The sequence below is a fragment of the Rousettus aegyptiacus genome, unplaced genomic scaffold, assembly GCF_014176215.1.
Source record: "Rousettus aegyptiacus isolate mRouAeg1 unplaced genomic scaffold, mRouAeg1.p scaffold_m13_p_17, whole genome shotgun sequence".
NCBI lineage: Eukaryota > Metazoa > Chordata > Mammalia > Chiroptera > Pteropodidae > Rousettus > Rousettus aegyptiacus.
In genome coordinates this window covers 24090103-24106896 of record NW_023416292.1, presented here as the reverse complement: position 1 = coordinate 24106896, position 16794 = coordinate 24090103, and the positions used below count along the sequence as shown (strand labels likewise).

The 16794-nt window shown below is 59.2% G+C and overlaps 1 protein-coding gene across 3 annotated transcripts; it reads right to left on the bottom strand.

Moving 5' to 3' along the window:
* Positions 1-289: 289 nt before the first annotated feature.
* On the bottom strand, positions 290-16794 carry SLC17A1 (solute carrier family 17 member 1). Of its 3 annotated transcripts, XM_016166198.2 has the most exons (13): positions 14377-16794; positions 13539-13616; positions 11694-11866; positions 10126-10359; positions 9961-10048; positions 9586-9672; positions 7814-7932; positions 7572-7733; positions 6674-6806; positions 6440-6587; positions 3019-3109; positions 1491-1627; positions 290-397 (listed from the first exon to the last, which is right to left on the bottom strand). In XM_016166198.2, exons 1-12 carry the CDS (start codon positions 14420-14422, stop codon positions 1493-1495), a joined length of 1494 nt encoding a protein of 497 aa, XP_016021684.2. In that variant the 5' UTR covers positions 14423-16794; the 3' UTR covers positions 290-397; positions 1491-1492. The 3 variants fall into 3 exon arrangements, 1 of the variants encoding a protein (XP_016021684.2); XR_001599563.2 differs by lacking the exons at positions 290-397; positions 1491-1627 and having other exon boundaries at positions 5721-6587; positions 14377-16793; XR_001599562.2 differs by lacking the exons at positions 290-397; positions 1491-1627; positions 3019-3109 and adding an exon at positions 4484-5170 and having other exon boundaries at positions 5721-6587; positions 14377-16793.

Sequence of the window (16794 nt, the reverse complement as noted above, 5' to 3'; positions counted from 1 at the left end):
AGAAAATTGAAGAGTCATGAGCAAAACCAATCAAAGACCTGAAAAATACAGGAAATTATCTTGGCAAAACATAAAATCCTTGCTGTGGGTCCCCCTTGCCTCCCCACCCCCCAGCAGATTTAAGTAAAGAAAAAAAAATTTAATATAATCTCTTCTTGGGAGTAGACCAATAGCCCAAGCAAAGTCTGTCTGTCCAATAGACGAAATCCAGGGAAGCAGCCCTTTTCCCGTGGGAAACGTGAACCTGGGAGTCCGTTTCCTTGGCTGGGGTGCATGGGGCGCACGGGGAGGGGGGCCCGGGGGACCTTCCCAGCAAGGCCTTGCGGGGTCCCTGTGGCAGTCCCTGCAGGGCGCACGCGGTCTCCGGGCTGGAGTTCCCGAGGCGGACGGTCACTCTCTTCATCCAGAGCAATGATCATAAAATGGAAAAGGCCGAGAATTTTACAAAATCAAGATTAAATTTCCCCTTAAGGCATACTTGTCAAAATCTCTCGGAAATCGTAATGCAACATCAGAATGTTCCTTAATAACCGCGTGGGCACCAATGAAAATTAATAGAGACGACGACAACACAGAACTCCAAACGAAGTAACGAGCTTGTCACCGTGGCCGCGGCCAGCTGTGTGCCCTAGAAACAGGGGGTGGAGCTTCGCTCCGGGCTGCGGAGTAGCCCCTGGTGCCGTTCTGTGCTTATCCGCAAGGTCGGCTACACTAACTTCTATAGGAAAATATCTACAATGAGCTCCCGTGTGTTCCGACCGCTGGCTGTGGTCTACTCACTTACGCGACATCTGTTAGCTAAGACTAGGACACATTTCGTTCCAGACCCAGATTTCTGCCGTTTCCAATCGGCAGCCTTGACGACTAACGCACCTTGGTGAGCTTCGCTGAGCGCGCGGTTACGGACGCTCCTAGTACTGGCAAGACCGAGTTAATTTCGTTTTCGATCGGTGCTGTCAAATGTCCCTCCAGCCGTCACTCGGATTATTTCTTTCAGTAAATCTGCTAACTGGTTATTTTTTTTTTACTGTGAAAAACTTCACTTCTGCATTAACGGGTTAGCCAGGAAACTTGCTACCTGAATTTACTGTTTGTATAACTCCCCAGACTTTGCGATGCACACGGCACCCGGGTCCCTTAGCTCACAGGGTTTGGACAAACGGGGACATTCTACGTCTACAATCCTCATTTACACAGCGGCCGAAACACTTCCACGAAGAGACGTTTCTCCCACTCGTTTCCCACCGCCAAGGTCTAGAGCAGGAGGGCGTGATCTCACGTCCCCGCTCGAGCTTTGGCGGACCCTGGGTCTTCGTCGTTCCCTTGAAAACTGTCCTGGGAAGAGTCACCTTTAAGGTGCCTCTCGCCAAACCCATTAGCAAGCGCACACACCTGCGGGCACCCCAGGGGGCCCCGGCGCCCGCCCTCCCCTCGCCCCCAGACGCCGCGGCGTCCCGTGGACGGGCCTGTCCGTCGCGCGGCTGCCCTACCATCAGAGGCGCGTGAGTTGTCTCTCCTTAGCCCAGTCCTGGATTTCCGCCTTCGCGAATATCAGGTAGAGAATCAGGCTCATCATGTTAACGGCTGCCATGAGGAAGAATATTTTGAACCAGGAGGATTCCGGGTCCTGGGGGATGAGAGTGCAGAGCGGTTACGAGCGGTCGGGACCGCCGCGGGGTTTGCGGCCTCAGCATCCAACGTCACCGTGGGCTTGGCGCAGGCGACCCAGCACGTGTGCGGGACACACTGGAAGACCCTGAGAGGAAGCCGTCGTTTCACCCTCGGAAAAGAGGCTCCTCTTGTCTCTCTACTCTTTGGCCTGCGTCTACGCGGCTATGATTTTTCCTCTGCGAAAACGATATTACGATGTGCATCGTGCTCAGGCCAGAAGCGCTCCTGGTTTTTCATGCAGAAATAAACTCTTCAGCCGTCGGATGCGCGCCGCGGCCGAGCCGGCCCCCCGCTTCCCCCGGCCGTGCCCGAGGGGCCCTGTCTCTCTCTTTTCTTCTCTGACACTTCAGCCTTTGTCATTGTCTTTATTTAGAGAATTGGACCAAATTCCTTGCTCTGACGACGATGGAGGCTCCCGATAGTGAGAATTAGAAGCCTCGCCTCATCCTCTTTTTAGCTATGCTTAATCTGAATGTTTAATTTCCGTGTTATATTTTTAATGGCCAGAAGTTCGCTTCGGCTCTTTGTCAGATCTGATGTGTCCTATATTCTCAACCCTCTCTTTAAACCTAGGCCTATATTCGCAATCTCCCTGAGTCTGTGGTTTTTAATTCTTCTCCCTCTAACGTGACACTGTAGTTCTTCAAATGTTCTGTGGTTTTTGATTACTTGTGAAATTATATTCACTGAAACTCGATGCATGAGGAGACCCTAGAGTATGAGTTTGGCCTGAGTTTCTCCCGAAAAATGTTATTTGCATCTACCAGGCATCTGCGGCGGCTTACAGCCCCGTTCCTGGCTCAGGGTGTGCAGGGCCAGCGGAGCTTGGATTTGGGCCTGAAACCCTCGTGAAGTCTGGCTCCGGGCCTCAGACGCCCGGAAGAGTGCTGCTCGCTGTCTCGTCCACCTGCAGCGCTGCGTCTGAGACCAGCGGTGGCCCTGCCGGACACAGATGACCCGAGAGCCCGGAGCCACGCTCGGTCCCTCCTAGCCTCTGCAAGTCAGCGGAGGGGTCGGCTCTCCGGGCGGGGTGGGGAGCTGTGTGTTGGGGGGCTACACTCTGGCCCCCGGGGTGCTCCCTCCCCATAACCGGCACAGAGGGGCCCTGCCTTTGCCGAGCACGGACCCTTCCTCGCTGGGCCGAGGGGCAGCTGGAGGGGCCGCCGGCTCACGGCGCCTCTCAGCCCTCGCAGGCCATCCGGACAGACCGGCCTCTGCGTGTCCGAGCCGACTCTCCCTCCGCGGTGGTTTTCAGGCGACAAGTCTCATCCCCCTCTCGTCCGCCCTAAGGGAAGCCATCACTCCGCCAGGGGCGGGGCGAGAAACCCCCATCTGGATGCCCCTTACCTGGTCAAGGATTATTCCAGCCACGGTGGAGGAGGTTACTCCACCCGCCGTTCCAATCAGAAATGTCATGCTTTTAAGAAAGCCATAGTATCTGCACGAGAGAAGAACGATAATCCACAGATGTAAAGTTATTTTCGGTCTCAGACCTCGCTGGACTTAAGAAGACATTTAAGAAAGATGACTGTTGACTTCCCGAATTTCCATCCCCACTTCTCGGATTCCATTAAAACAGCAGAAAACGCCTGTGGTGACAACATCCCGGTTGCGCTGCAGAGTCGTGACGTTGGCTTCCGAGGCCACCGGGTCACCTGGTCTAGACCCACAGCCCCCAGGTGTTGGCCCCGGGGGTCGCCCGCGGCTCTCAGGCAAGGCAACCAGACGCCTAGCTCAGAAGGACCTGGGGCAGGCCGATCCCGTGGCCTGGGCGGGATGCGAGCTCGAAGGCGGAGGCGCACAGAGAGCCACGGAGAAAGCAGGCCTGCGCCCACGAGCCAGAAAGAACAGGACGGCACCTCGGACGGCAGAGCTGGCGCCGACCCAGAAACTGGTTCTGGACGCGCATCCCCGCCTTGCCTCTCAGGGGGAAGGGCGTGTTGTGTGCTTGTGGGCCCCGCCCCCCCAGCCTGCCCCAGGGGGCGTGGGAGGGAGGTGTGGCCGTGTCCAGGGTGTGGGCCCCTCGGCCGAGAGCTGTCCCATCTGGGCCTCGTAACTGGGCCTCGTGCTGAACGCGGTCGCAGGTTAAAATGTGAGTTGTGGGTGGGGGGGCAGGCTGGAGGGCGCGTCCTCATGCGTGAAGCACATTTATGGTCCCGGTGGCCACGGCGCGGACCGGGGTGGAAGCCGGCAGCCGCCACCGCTCCCTGGCCACTCCAGCGATGGAGCGCCTCGGGGGCTCAGTGGGAAGGGGGCCGCTTACGCCTTCGTGAGCCTTTTCCCCATAAAAATATTAAAAGTCGTATTTTATGACTCTGTGGGTTTGCGTGAGGCGAGAGACTTTCCAACTCCATCTAAATTTTCAGGTTTTTTGGCGTGAAGTTGTTCGTCATATTCTGTTACTTTCTTTATGATGTGCTAAGACTTATCGTGATGCACCCATTTTTGTTACTAATATTGATAATTTTCTCTTTATTTTTCTGGACCAACCTTCATTTTATTAATTGTATTAATTTTCAAAGAACCAACTCCTGACATCGTTGCTTTTACATATCATTTTTTGTCCTAATCTTTATAATTTCCTCTATTTTCTTTGGGTTTAATTTGCCGCTTTTTTTTTTCTAGCTCCTTGAGGTAGAAACTTTGATCATTAATTTTTAGACTTGTCTTTCAACATATATGTTTAAAGCTATACATTTCTCTCTGGGCATAATTTTTTTAAAAAATTTATTTATTTAAATTTGTTTCAAATATACAGTACATTGACTAGACATCTATATCGTTCATAAAACGATCCCCCCCATTTGCTCCCTCCCTCCCCGAGCCCTCCACCTCGCCATCACATGAATGCTGACTGCGTTCCCTCTTCCATCCATATAGTTTTACGAACGGTATAGGTGTCTAACCAATGTACTGTATCCTTGAAATTAAAAAAAAAAAAAGAATCCTGAGGACCGTGCCAGGTCCTCTGAGGCCACTTGGCAGCCGCAAGATGGAGCAGATCCCTGGTCTGGGGGGACAGTCACCAGGTGGGAGCTTTGTGCGCCGCGGCCGGCTCTGACGGGGCTGTTGAATGCACGGTAATTTCTGGACAGCATCGGCTCCGAAGCCGCGCGTCCGTCTGCTGCGGCGGCCCACGGCTGCATGAACCACAGCTCCATCCCACGTGGGGGGACATTCGAGAGAGCACGCTCCACCCGCCCCTCGCAAATAATTAAGAGCAATGAAAACTGTCGCGGTCCCCCTCGTAGCCTGTCCAGGGGAGGACAGTGCCTCGTCGGTGCACCTCAGAGCATGTCTGGAGTCCCCTGTGTGCTTCTGCTCCCGGCACCTGCCCCTCCCCGCCGAGAGGTGGCAGCCAGCACGTTCCCAGGCTCCTCTCGCTCGTCTCCCAGACACTACCCCACAGAAGCACACCTGCGACCCCCTTCCTCCTTCCAGATGCTCTCTATCGGCTCCTCTGTCCTGCTCGAACAAACGTAAGTCCTTGTCCAGGTCTCTGTTGTAACAAAGATGGCTCTTGCCTCAGTGGACAGTTTAGAAATGTGTCCCCAGGGAGCTCTCTTTAATAGGCAGAGGGAGATGATTCCCGCTTACCTAAGTTTTGTCTCCACCCCATTAGTAAAAAAATAACTTCGGCAACGTAAATTGACGTGGTTGAGCTGTTACATGCATTTGCTCTAAAGACCGAGGACGAACCAGCTTAGGAGACAAAGCATTTTCCCAAATTGTCTGTTGGCCTTTTTATCGTCTCTGACTCTACAGAATCACCTGGCTGACCTGGACTCTGAGGCCACTGGAATGACCAGGTGCTGGCAGCCAGCACCAGTGAGGGGCTGACCGCAGCCGGCCAGTCTGGGAGGCAGATGTACCTGGGCACGGGCCCTGCACCTGTTACTGACTCGGTGCGTGGCGCCGCGGGGACGGCCTTCTGCCTCCTCGCCCGCGCTGCGTGGAGGATAGCGTGTCTCACTGGGGCGTGACCAACACGTGGGGAGGGAGCCGCTTATAATTTCTCCTATCGGTCTCTGGATACTTTCTCAACTCACCCGGTCTTCAAAGTGCACACGGCTCGGTCGGTACTGTGCATTCTACATCGAGTGAACCCTTCTATGTCTTTGCGCAGTTCCAAAATGCCACGGGCATTTTGAGGAGGGTCTCAGAGCCGAATAACGCGGTGGGTGCACGTGCTCTTGGCTTGCCATGCACAGATTCGACGGGCGAGATTCTTCGCAGAGCCGTGACCAAGTGGGTCTCTCTTGGCCGACGTTGCCTGTCTACCCCAGAGCCACGGCCTGCCACAGCTTCGGAGAATTCTGTTCGCCCTGGATCTAAGTTCTCCCCATCAAGTCCAATGTGAACAGTGCCCCCCTGGAGTTGTGCACACGGCACAACTGCTCCCTTAGTCATGCTTATTGCTAAAAAAAGGAACGATGTAGTAAAGAGAGCAAGTTTTTTTTTTTTTTTTGCCAAATGGATCTGGATTAAAAGCCTAGGTAAGACCTCAGACCAGGGTGAGCTTCTAGGCTGATGGTTAAGTGTCCGAACCTCGGTTTCCTTAGTTACAAACCGAACGTTGGCGGCTGGCGGTTAGCGGAATGTAAACACGCGGTCATGGGACAGCCGGCCCTGCGCAGGGCCAGAGCTGTGGCGAGCTGCCCGTGGTGGACGTCTTCGAGCACCCTCGAGAGCCTGGGGATGAGGGGGGCGAGACTCGGGGAGCCTCGGGAGCCTGGGGACGAGGGGGGCGAGACTCGGGGAGCCCTACCTGGGAGCGATGTCCAGCGGGTTTATAAGCATTCCGACGATGCAGAAGCTCTGCGCCGCACCGGCGAGGACCAGGAAGGTCATGGTGCTCCGGATGCCAGAGCTCGCGTAGGCCAGGCACAGGCTGAAGACGGTGGGCAGGAGGAGCCCTGGAGAGGGGCCCAGGCAACCGGTCAGCTGTGTCCCGCCAGCTGGCGGCACAGCCCGGGGCTCGCCAACGGCCCAGCTCACTCACCCAGCGTGGTGAAGAGCTTCCGCACCGAGATCACACTGAGGATGTTCCTGGCCAGCAGGAAGTCGGCCACGGGCCCTACCAGGAGGTTGAGGATCCAGGCGAACAAGAAGGGGAGGGCAGACAGCAGCCCATTCTAAGCAGGGAGGGGAGCCGTGAGCCCGCGGGCGCACGGCCCCACGGGGCTGCTGGGCCCGCCGCCCAGAAGGAAGGGGAAGGCAGTTCTGAGTCAGAAGCAGCTGTCGCGCCTGTCGGGTTTTCTGTTTTCAGTACCGAGGGACCTGGCAGGGCTGGACGGTCAGAGCAAAGCCACGCGGAGGCTGCAGGAGGCGCTGGCCCAGGGGCCACACAGACCACAGTGACCGCGGCAGATGCTGCCGTGTGCTCGCCAGGGCAGCTCCTGCTGACCTTGCCACGACTCCGCGGCCTCGTGGGTGATGAAGCTGAGTAGGGGAGGGCTCAGGTGGCCTCACCCGTACCAGGCCCGGTGGCGACCAGGCTTCGCTGCGGACCCTGGGGGGCCGGCCTGGGCTCCGTCACTTAAGGAGCTTTTATCCTGACCGTTGTGACATCAGCTGACAGAAGGTTCCAGGCAACAGTGACTCTCTGAGTCGTGCAGGCTGCGAGGGGTGGGTCCACCCCAGGGCTCACTGCCCTGCCCCAGGGGACATCGGGGTGAGCGGGGCGGGGGACAGGGCTTAGCCACGTGGCTTTTAGGGAAGGGTCCCAGTTCCTTTAGACGATGACAACGGTGTTGAGCCTCGAGTGGCAGACAAGGGCGCTCAACCCCACAGTGAGGGCAAGGCAGGGAACCGCGGGGCAGGGTGAGTGCGAGTCGCTGGGGGGCGGGGGGCGGGGGGCGCAGGCGGGAGGCGGGGAGGGGGCCGCGCGAGGCACTCACCTCCTGCACCTCAGCGTTCAGCTTGGATCTGATGAACATTGGCGAGTAGAAGAAAATGACGCGGAGTGTCCAGGAGAAGGCGAAGCAGGCGAGGGAAATCGCCCAGAACGGAAGGGAGCGCAGCATGGCCCCGATGGGCGGCAGGTGACCGCCGGAGCTGACCTGGAAGGCAGCGCACAGGTCGCCCACACGCTGGATGACGGCGGCGCTGGGCGGGCGCGGGCCCCGGGGACGCGCCTCACCTGGCCCGCGAGCGAGGACACGATGAAGTCCCGCTCGGCGGCGCTGATGCACCGGTGCTCCGCGGGGTCGTCGTAGAAGACAGCGAACCAGACGAGGCTCAGGGCGCAGCCGCAGGCGCCTGCGGAGGGGGCCACGTCAGCACCGGGCGCTTCTGCCCGCGCCCCCTGCCCCGGCGTGGCTGCCGCGCTGCCCTGGAACCTGCGGCCACTCTGTGCCCACTGCGGCTGCCCTCGCTGCAGCGAGCCCTCGGGCCGCCCTGGCCCCCCCTCGACCACTGGGCCTCCCCGTGCACCCCACGGGGTCTCCACTGCTCTGCCGCAGGCACAGCACCGCCAGCCGCACGGGGCGTCGCCATCGCTCGGCTTGGGCCGCACTCCTGACGGGCAGCCCAGGCCCCGGGGGCGCCCCAGCCTGCAGGCGTTTGCCGAACTAACTGCTGTGTCCCTGAGGGTTCCGGCTGGGCTCCCTGACGCGGGCTCGTTCATTTGCCAAATGCCGATCGGGTGCCCCCCTGAGCCAGGCGCGGCTCTCGGTCCCGAGGGCACAGCAGCCCCCCCACCCCCACCCCCACAGACAGCCCTGCCTGCTCCGGACCCACTTTCCAGTAGATGAGAAAGGCAGAGAATGAAACGCAGGGAAGGAGAAGGTCTCGGATGTCAGCGACGGGAGCTGGGGAGAGAAGCGAGGCGGGTGCCGCTCGGGGACGTGGGTGCGGGACACGGCCCTCCAGGCAGGGGGCAGGCGGCGCGCGGCCCCGCGCCGCGAGGCCACGGGACTGGGGGGGGCACAGGGACGGGGGGACGGGCGAGAGGTGACGGGACCGGACGGCGGGGTCCCATGTGGCAAGACCTTAGATCTCAGCACACGCTTCGCACAAGAGTTAGACACTCTTTCGACAGTTACTGCTTCCGCCCGGCTCTGCGCCCTGAGGCCCTGAGCCCAGCCAAAGCGCGGTGCGGTGTGTGAGCGCTGGACGCGCACGCGGAGCGCATGTCCCTTTGCTTCGTGCCGCGCAGCTCACGCCCGCTTGCCCCTCTAGGTCCACTCTCCAGCTCCCTGTGCCCCGGCCACGGAGGCCGCCCCGTGCGGCCGCCGGCTGGCCCAGGCCCTCTGCTTCCCGCGGGGGTTTGCCGGAGCAGAGGCAAGCCGGGCGTCCCCTCCCCTGGCCGTCAGCGGCCCCCCAGTCTGTGTGGCCTCTAACGACATATCACGAGCCCCCCAAGGCGCCCTCTGTCCCGAGGGCCCCCTCTGGCCTGGGGGTGGGACACGCCTCGCCCTGCGGCCCCGGGGTTCCACCGGGCGTCCCAGAGGCTTCCGCGGCTCGCTCCGGAGGCAAACCCCTTTGAACGAGGCCCCTGGAAGCTTCCTCGCCCCGAGATGGCACGGCGACTCCCGTCCACAGTCCCTTATCCACACGCGTCTGAAACCCGGACACGAAGGTCAGGCGCGGCTTCGTGACGCCGACCCCGCACACCTTGTAACGTGTTCCAACGTGTGAGAGTGTCGCGTTTCACTTCAGAGACAAAGGCGCTGATCACGAGTCGCCGCGGGGCACACCTGTCTGCCGCCCCGCGCCCCGTGTGGCCGGCAGGGTGTGCGGCGCTGAGCGCGTGCTCGCTCGCGGCCTGAAGCCAAGGGGTCCACGTGTCCCCCCTCCCCCACGGGCTCCTGCCTTTAATACGCTTAGCTTCATAAAAGTGTCTTGATTTCATTCTCATCTTTTTCTTAAAATTTCGACTCATGACTAGGATTCATGGACAGAGAAACTCACCGAAAATGTAGAAGGCCACGGGCCAGCCCAGAGACTGGCAGATGAACCCAGTGGTGAGCAGCGTGATGAAGGGGCCCAGCATGTTCCCTGGGCAGAAGGTGCGGAGGACAGACATGCCCGGTTAGGGGGCCCCAGGGCGAAGCAGCATGGTCTCGGGGGCCGCGGGCAGCCGCCCCTGAGACGGACCGGGCCACCATGGCGCCGCCCGGCAGGAGCGGAGGGCCACGTGCCGGCTTCCTCTCTGACCGCCGCTTCCTCATGCACCACCCCCAAAGCGGGGGTCCAGGCAGAGCTGTCTCTAGAGCCCTGCGTGTTCCCGGCTCGCAGGAGGTGGTGGTCACACCAGCGGAGTCGGACGCCCCCCCGGGGCCTCACCTGAATAGCTAATGGAGGTCATTCGGCCTCGCTCCAGGGGAGGCGCCCACTTGATCCAGATCACATGCTGGGCGGTCAATGCGGTCCCCTGCAGGAGAGGGCGCAGGACGCTGGGTCTGCGGCGCTCTGCGCAGTGGCGCCCCACCCCGTGGCACCCCCACACACCTGGCTCAGTCCCTGGAGGGCGCGGCAGGCGATGACGAAGGCCTCCCCCGCCGCGGCCATCGGGGGGACCAACAGGCTGAGCAAGGAGCAGAGCAGGAGTGAGCAGCCCACCATCTTCCTGACCGAGACGAAGCCGGACAAGTAGGCAGTGGGGATCTGGGCGGCGAGCAGGCCGTACAGGATGGAGCTCAGGATGACCCCCTGGATTTTGGGGCTCCAGTTGTACTGGGGGTTCTGAGAGGAGAGAGGAGACAGTGCCGTCACCCCACCTGCTTGTGGCCTCTGGGCTCACCCACACGAAGCGGCACCCCGGGGCCCAAGCTCGGGCCACGGGACCCTCTTCCTCTGCACATGGCCATTTTCTGAGTGTGGCCCCGTCTTTCACTGGCCTCTGCGGGTTTCTAGCTGGAAGTTTGCACCTGTCACCCTCTTCAGCCATTTCTGTCCCCTGCCCCCAACTATACCTCTACCCCCAGCAAGCTGTTCTATTTCCGGGCGCCCGGTTCTGTGGTTGGTTGGTTTAGATTCCACATCGAAGAACATAGTGTTTATCCGATCTGTTTCAGCGCCACCCCTCACGGGCGCCGCTCCGGCCCACGCCCCCTCCTGCGCGGCTGGCGCTCCTCGCATTTACTGCTTGCCCCTCGGGCGTGCCCTGCCGCTGGGCCGCGGCTCTCTTCTGAGTTCGGCCGTGGTCCCGGCCCCCGCGCGGCCCCGGAGCTCCCTTCCCCGGCTCCACTGCTGCGCCGGTTTTCAGGTTGACTTTGAAGCTTCAGGTTACAGTCTAGACCCACTTTGCGGAAAGGGTTTTCCTGGGGGTTTTCATATTTTAGAATAATCACGTGCTCCGTTTTTCACTTTTTCATCTCGTACCTTGGTACAGCGGCAAACCCGACTCCTTTTCTGTGGCTCGCGGGTGCAGGGGGTCAGCATCCCCGGATCACACGGCGGCCTTGACGGGGGCCGAACATGCCAGGGACACGCCCCAGGCCCACGCGGCCCAGGCCGCGTCGAAGGACCTCAGACTCAGCCCCTGTGAGCAGCTGGTTTTCTAAGAGATGGAGTTCTCAATATTTAACCTCAAACGGTGGGATAATACAAACATTTAAGGGTGTCGTTCGCATGTAAAATTTTTTTTATAAAATAGAGTTTAATGTCCACCTGATGGACGGCCCACTGTGTGCGCCTTCCTCCTGCTGACGGGCGTTCTGGCCGTTACAAACGAAGCCCCCGTGCGCGCTTGCACGGTCCTCACGCGGACGCGCGCCTCCGTCGCCCCCGAGTGAGGGCCGCGCCGCGGCGCGGGGTCGGCGTGCGGCACGCAAGCGCTCGCACCGTCTCGCGTTCTCTTCACGTGGAAGAATTCGCACGTGAAAGCCCTTCGCAAATACGGAGGCGCACGGCGGTCACGGGGCGCACTTAGGTCACTCCCGGCAAGGCGGGTCAAGCCTCGAGCCTTCTTCCTGCTCATTAGTGCCATATTGATTACGATAACAGTCAATCTGTACAAAAAGTAGTCATGAGACGGGATTTCAAACGTGCGACCACGGCCGACACGGTAGACGTACCTTCGCGGCGTCCGGGAGACCCTCGGCGGAGGTGTTGGGGGGCCCGCGCGGCTCCGTCACGTTCACCATGGCCACCATGGTGAGGCTCAGGCACACGTGCTGTGACATCATGGTCATGTTACAGAAGTGCACGAGGAGACACAGCCCAAAGCGGAGGGAGCAGACACCGGGACCTGGCGGGTGGAGGAGAAGCGTCGACCGTCAGCGCGGCTGCTGTCGAAACGTGCTTCGACCTGCGGGGGGCCGCTCGGCCGTGTCGTCGATTTGAAGTTCAACTGGACTTTGTGGCCTTTGAGAAGTTACGACACGATAGGAAGATGGGCAGCTGATATGATAACCCCGCACCCCCTAAAATAGAGCCCCGACTCGGAATGCCCCAGAAAACTAGGCCAGGCCTGCAAGGATTTTTGGCCCGTGCATATTTGAAAGGGACCGTTTAAAAACACCCTGGGTTACTCTTGGAGGTGAGTCCCCTTAAGGAAAACAAAGATTTCCACTCGAGGGGACGGCCCTCCTCCCCAAGCTCATCTGGTCCGGCTGCGGAGCTCCGACGCACACGGCAGAGGAAATGGGGCCCACGGAGTGCTCTGTCTCCAGGAAGTTTCGAGCTGGGGTGACCAGTGCCCCATTGGCATCCGGCCGAACGAACTTATCAGTAGAAGAAAGTGGGGAGTCCAGAGACAGACGCGCGAGTGAGTGTGTTTTTGAACAAACGGACCAATGCAACTCAATGGAGAACAGTGAAGCCTTTCGACAAAGGGCGATTGCCCAGGAGAAACGAAAACGAATGTCTGCAAAAGCGCTCTGCCGAGACGTCGTGGCTGCTGTTTTGTTTTGTTTTGTTTTGTTTTGTTTTGCTTTGTTTTGCTTTGTTTTGTTTTTTCAGAATAGCGGACTGTTCAGGATGCGTCCACCTGCTGAGGCATATGAATCCGTTTCCCGGAAATGAAAAGGAGGGAGACAGTGACAATCTGGGTGAATCCGGATAAATCCCAACAAAAAGTACTTCTGGACAAACCTTGAGTTAAAACGGAAGCCACGCGGGGAATTCTAGGCCGTTTGAGACTGAGCGACAGACGTGACCCTGAACTCAAGGGCACCCCTAAATACATCTACCGGAAAGCAAGAGAACTCAGTGATCAGGAAAATTAGCCAATAATGAACCCAAAGAGCACGAAAGGAGAAAGACGTTAAGCATGAGGCAGAAATCAAGGGTGTAGACATGCATATATAAAGCCGTATGTGTTCATAAGCTTTGTACGCTTATGTGTTTTACACATTCACATCTAAGTTTGAACTGAGATGAAGCAGACAATGTAAAAATATCAACATTGATACGAGAAGAAATAGAAAATTCAATAGACCGCTAATCAACCTTCGCATCAATCGAGAGGTACACACTGCGTTGCCCACCCCTCTTCTGGGAGTTTGTCCCCGTGATGCGGACAGACCCCTGAGCCCATCGTGGTGATCCCTCTGCTCCTCCAGGCCTTGCTTGGGATGGATATTTGTGGAAAGGAACGTTTGTGTTCAGTGACCATTCGACCGTCGGCGCCCGAGGACGTGCGACTTGAGAGCACGCGTCCACCCCACTTACATCCGCGGACCTGTCTCCTTCTCCTCGAGATGCAGCGAGAACGGCGTACCCCCAACCTGCGTGCCAGCGGTGGGCGCCACGACCCCTCCATCTGGGGCTTCTCGGAGGGACGGTCATGGCGGGGTGGCTTTCTCACCCCCTTTCCCAAACACTTCCAAGCGCTTTGTGCATTTTTGTGGGAAAAGCCTCTCGCCAGGACTCGACGGTGTCGTGCGGGGAAGAGTGAGCCTGCATGAGGGGACAGCTACCTTTCTTGGGCGGGAACTGCTCATCCATTTGGCGGTCCCGTGGCTTCTCCTCTCGCGGCATGGTCCGTCGTCCGCCCCCTGCAAGCGCAACGCACAGCGAGGTCGGCGCGGCCCAGGCCGGGGCCCCGCCCGCGCGCCCCCGACGGACCGGGAGTCAGAGGAGGCATGTAGCCACGCCAGCACCCACGCGCCTTCGGCGTGCGCTGCCTTTCACGTGCGGCTGCCACGATTCTTCGTGTCGGTGTAGGTTAAAAATATACAGAAAACTTGAAAGCTATAGACAACAAACAAAAAGGTCTGCCAACCCATAATTCTATACCCAGCGAAAGGGCCCTGCAAAGTAAAAGCAAGGCGAGGTCTTCACCCGGCAAACGAGAGCTCGGGGCGTCACGGCCGGCGGCGGGCTGGACACGGGTTCCCGGGCAGAGCCGGGCACTGATGTTTGCAAAGTGTTTTTAAATGAGCAGTTTGTCGAGCCCCGAGATCATGCGTTGGAACACCTGGAGATGCCTTTTCCCTCAGAACACACGCCACACGTGTGCGCACACACACGGCACAAACACGCCTGTGCACACCACTCCCAGGTTCCCGAGCACCATTGCCGCACGCCACACACTTCTCTTTCCTCGTCTCTGCACACGACAGTCCACCTCACACTCATCCTGAAAATCATGTCGTGTTTGCTTTCCCTTGTGAAAAACCTGTGGCAATAGACCGCCTCGCCCCCAAGTTTCCCCAGATTGCTAAAAATCTTCGATAAGGTCTCTGACGTAGAGATAAGGCCCCTCACCCCCAAGTTCTTTTCATTTAATGAGCAGCAGGGAAGAGTGAGACTTACCTGATTCAGGACAGAAAAGCGATCCCCGCCATAAAGACTTTTCCATTTGAGGTCGGAAAACTGCTGAGTTTCTGGATTTACTAATTTTAGCTCCATAAGCCTTTTGCCAGCGCCTTTGACCTCACCATGCCAAAGTTTACATTTAATTTCTAACTTCCCTTCCACCCTTGAATCCTCAGGGGAGGGGTGGGAGTCTTGCAATCATCCATGGCCAGTAACGTCACGGCCGTGACAGACAGTGTGACAGAGGCAGGACCTGCCCACGTGCGCCCAGGGCCGGGGGCCGGAGGTGTGCAGCCCCATTCCGGCAGGAAGGCTGGAGATGCCCCACAAATGCCCTGTTAGCTTCTTCTCCCTCCCCTCGCCTTCTTGTCCCTTCTCTCTCCCCTGCAAAGGTCACATCTGTCGTCCCTTCCAGCTGCCCGGAGAGAGGCACATTTTAGTAAGGCCTGTCCTTCGAGGGTGCGCCCTCCCTGGTGGCCTTGGTGACAGCCGTGAGGGCTCTTGGTCCGGCCACCATGCACAGCAGGGCCCGGGCAGGGTTCTCCCTGGGGACGATGGGAAGGCACCCCACCCACCCCACCGGAACGCGGGGCCCCTACGCCGGCGCCTCTGCTGCTGCTGGTCTCTAGCCTGCTTAGGCACCTTTCATTCCGGTTGTGGTTTTCAGAGCGCGGCAGGCTGCAGGGGGGGGGGTGCTCTGCAAACCGACCCCATTACGCGCTCCCCAAAGACGCGTCGCAAACCTTCCTCCTATTTGCCCGGGGGCCCTGGACGTCTTGCTACGGTCAGCGATTTTCTTCTTCGGAGGTGCAGGTTCTGCTGGTTCTGAACCTGTGGCTTTTCCGGGACATTTGACACCAAGGCCGACGATTCCGGGCATTTCTGTGTCGAGGGCCCTGTCACTGGCCAGAAGCCCTCGGTCGGCTGTTGGCCGCGGGGTGTCGTGAGCGGACGGCCCTCCGTCTGGCTCCAGGTCGGATCTCCGGGGAGGGGACCAGCTCTCTGCTGCCCGGCCCGGGGCGCTGTGCAGCTCTGCGACCCTCTCCGAGAGCCTCCTGGGTTCCACGTCAGGATTCTGCGTTGTTGTTTTTTCATTATGTGTTTTAAATTTAACATTTTGTTATGGAAATGTTCGAACATATAAAAAGGTAGAACAGTCTAATTTAGCCGCGTACCCATTACCAGTATTTGGCCATTTGAGTTTCCACGTGCCTAGTGGCGGTTTCTCAGAGTATTTTGTTTTATTATTATTTATTATTTTTTACTCCTACAGCACCTGGTCTTCCCAGGCGGTCTCCCATTGAAGTACTAACCAGGCCCGACCCTGCCTAGCTCCCGAGACCAGACATCAGGCGTGTTCAGGGTGGCGTGGCCGTGGACCGCGGACTGTGGCTCCGCTGGGGCGTGAACCCAGGACCTTCTGCGTGTGGGGCAGCCACGCTCGCCGCTGCACTGTGGAGCCCCGTCCTTGGGGCGTTTTAAAGTAAAACCAATGGGGCGAATCTTGATCAGGAAACTGCCGTCTGAGCTGCGTGGCAGCTCGCTCACACCAGGGTCTGGACGCGAGATGAGCACCCAGGCTCGGGGTCCCCCCCGGCTCCCACTGGGCATTTCCCGGGGCACCTTTTAAAATAACTGCTCAGAGCGTAGGCCGGGAAAAGTCAGCGCCCTCTGCCTGAGCCGTCTTCTCAGTGACAGGTGCTTCCGCCCTGGTGACCTGGGACAGAGGAATCCCCCCCCCCCCGGGCCTGTCTCGTTCCTGGGATCTGTAAATAATAAACCCCGTGACGTTACTCCCTTCGCGTGACTGTGGTGACTGTCCTAACAGAGCACACGGCGAGGTTCCGGAGGGGAGGGCAGGCCTGGGGAGACGCTGGCATAATCGGAAAGCAGCGAAAGCGTCACGAGGGTAAAGTGATGAGACGCCACTGTGTGGAAGCAGGAAAATCCAAGGAACGGCAGAAAACCGTCCGGAAGAAACGCACTGTGAGGAAAGGGCCTCGGCGGCGGACGCGGGGGAGCCGGGCAGCGTGCGGAGCGGCCTGGGGCCGGCGGGCAGGGGAGGACACCTCGCGCGCTGAGTCGGGGGAGGTCACGGCGGCCGCACTTCGTCCAGTCGGAGCCGCCGCCGATTCTAAGATGCATTATGTTCCATCCCACTAAAAGCCACCCGACCGGCCGGCCCACGGGTCCAGCTCTGAAGCGTCGCAGGCCCCGGCGCGCTCCGCCCGGGCGCCGCCCCCGCTCGGCTAGCAGCACGGCCTCCCCGGCCCCCGGCCGTCACCCTCGATGTCTTCCTTCCACGTGCCACGTCCGTCCCTGAGCAACATGCTCCTCGTGTCCCCAAAGCCACTGCCGTCTGCAGTGCTCTGCCTCTTCCGCGTGCTCTGGCCGGCGGCGCGGCTGCCCGGGTGT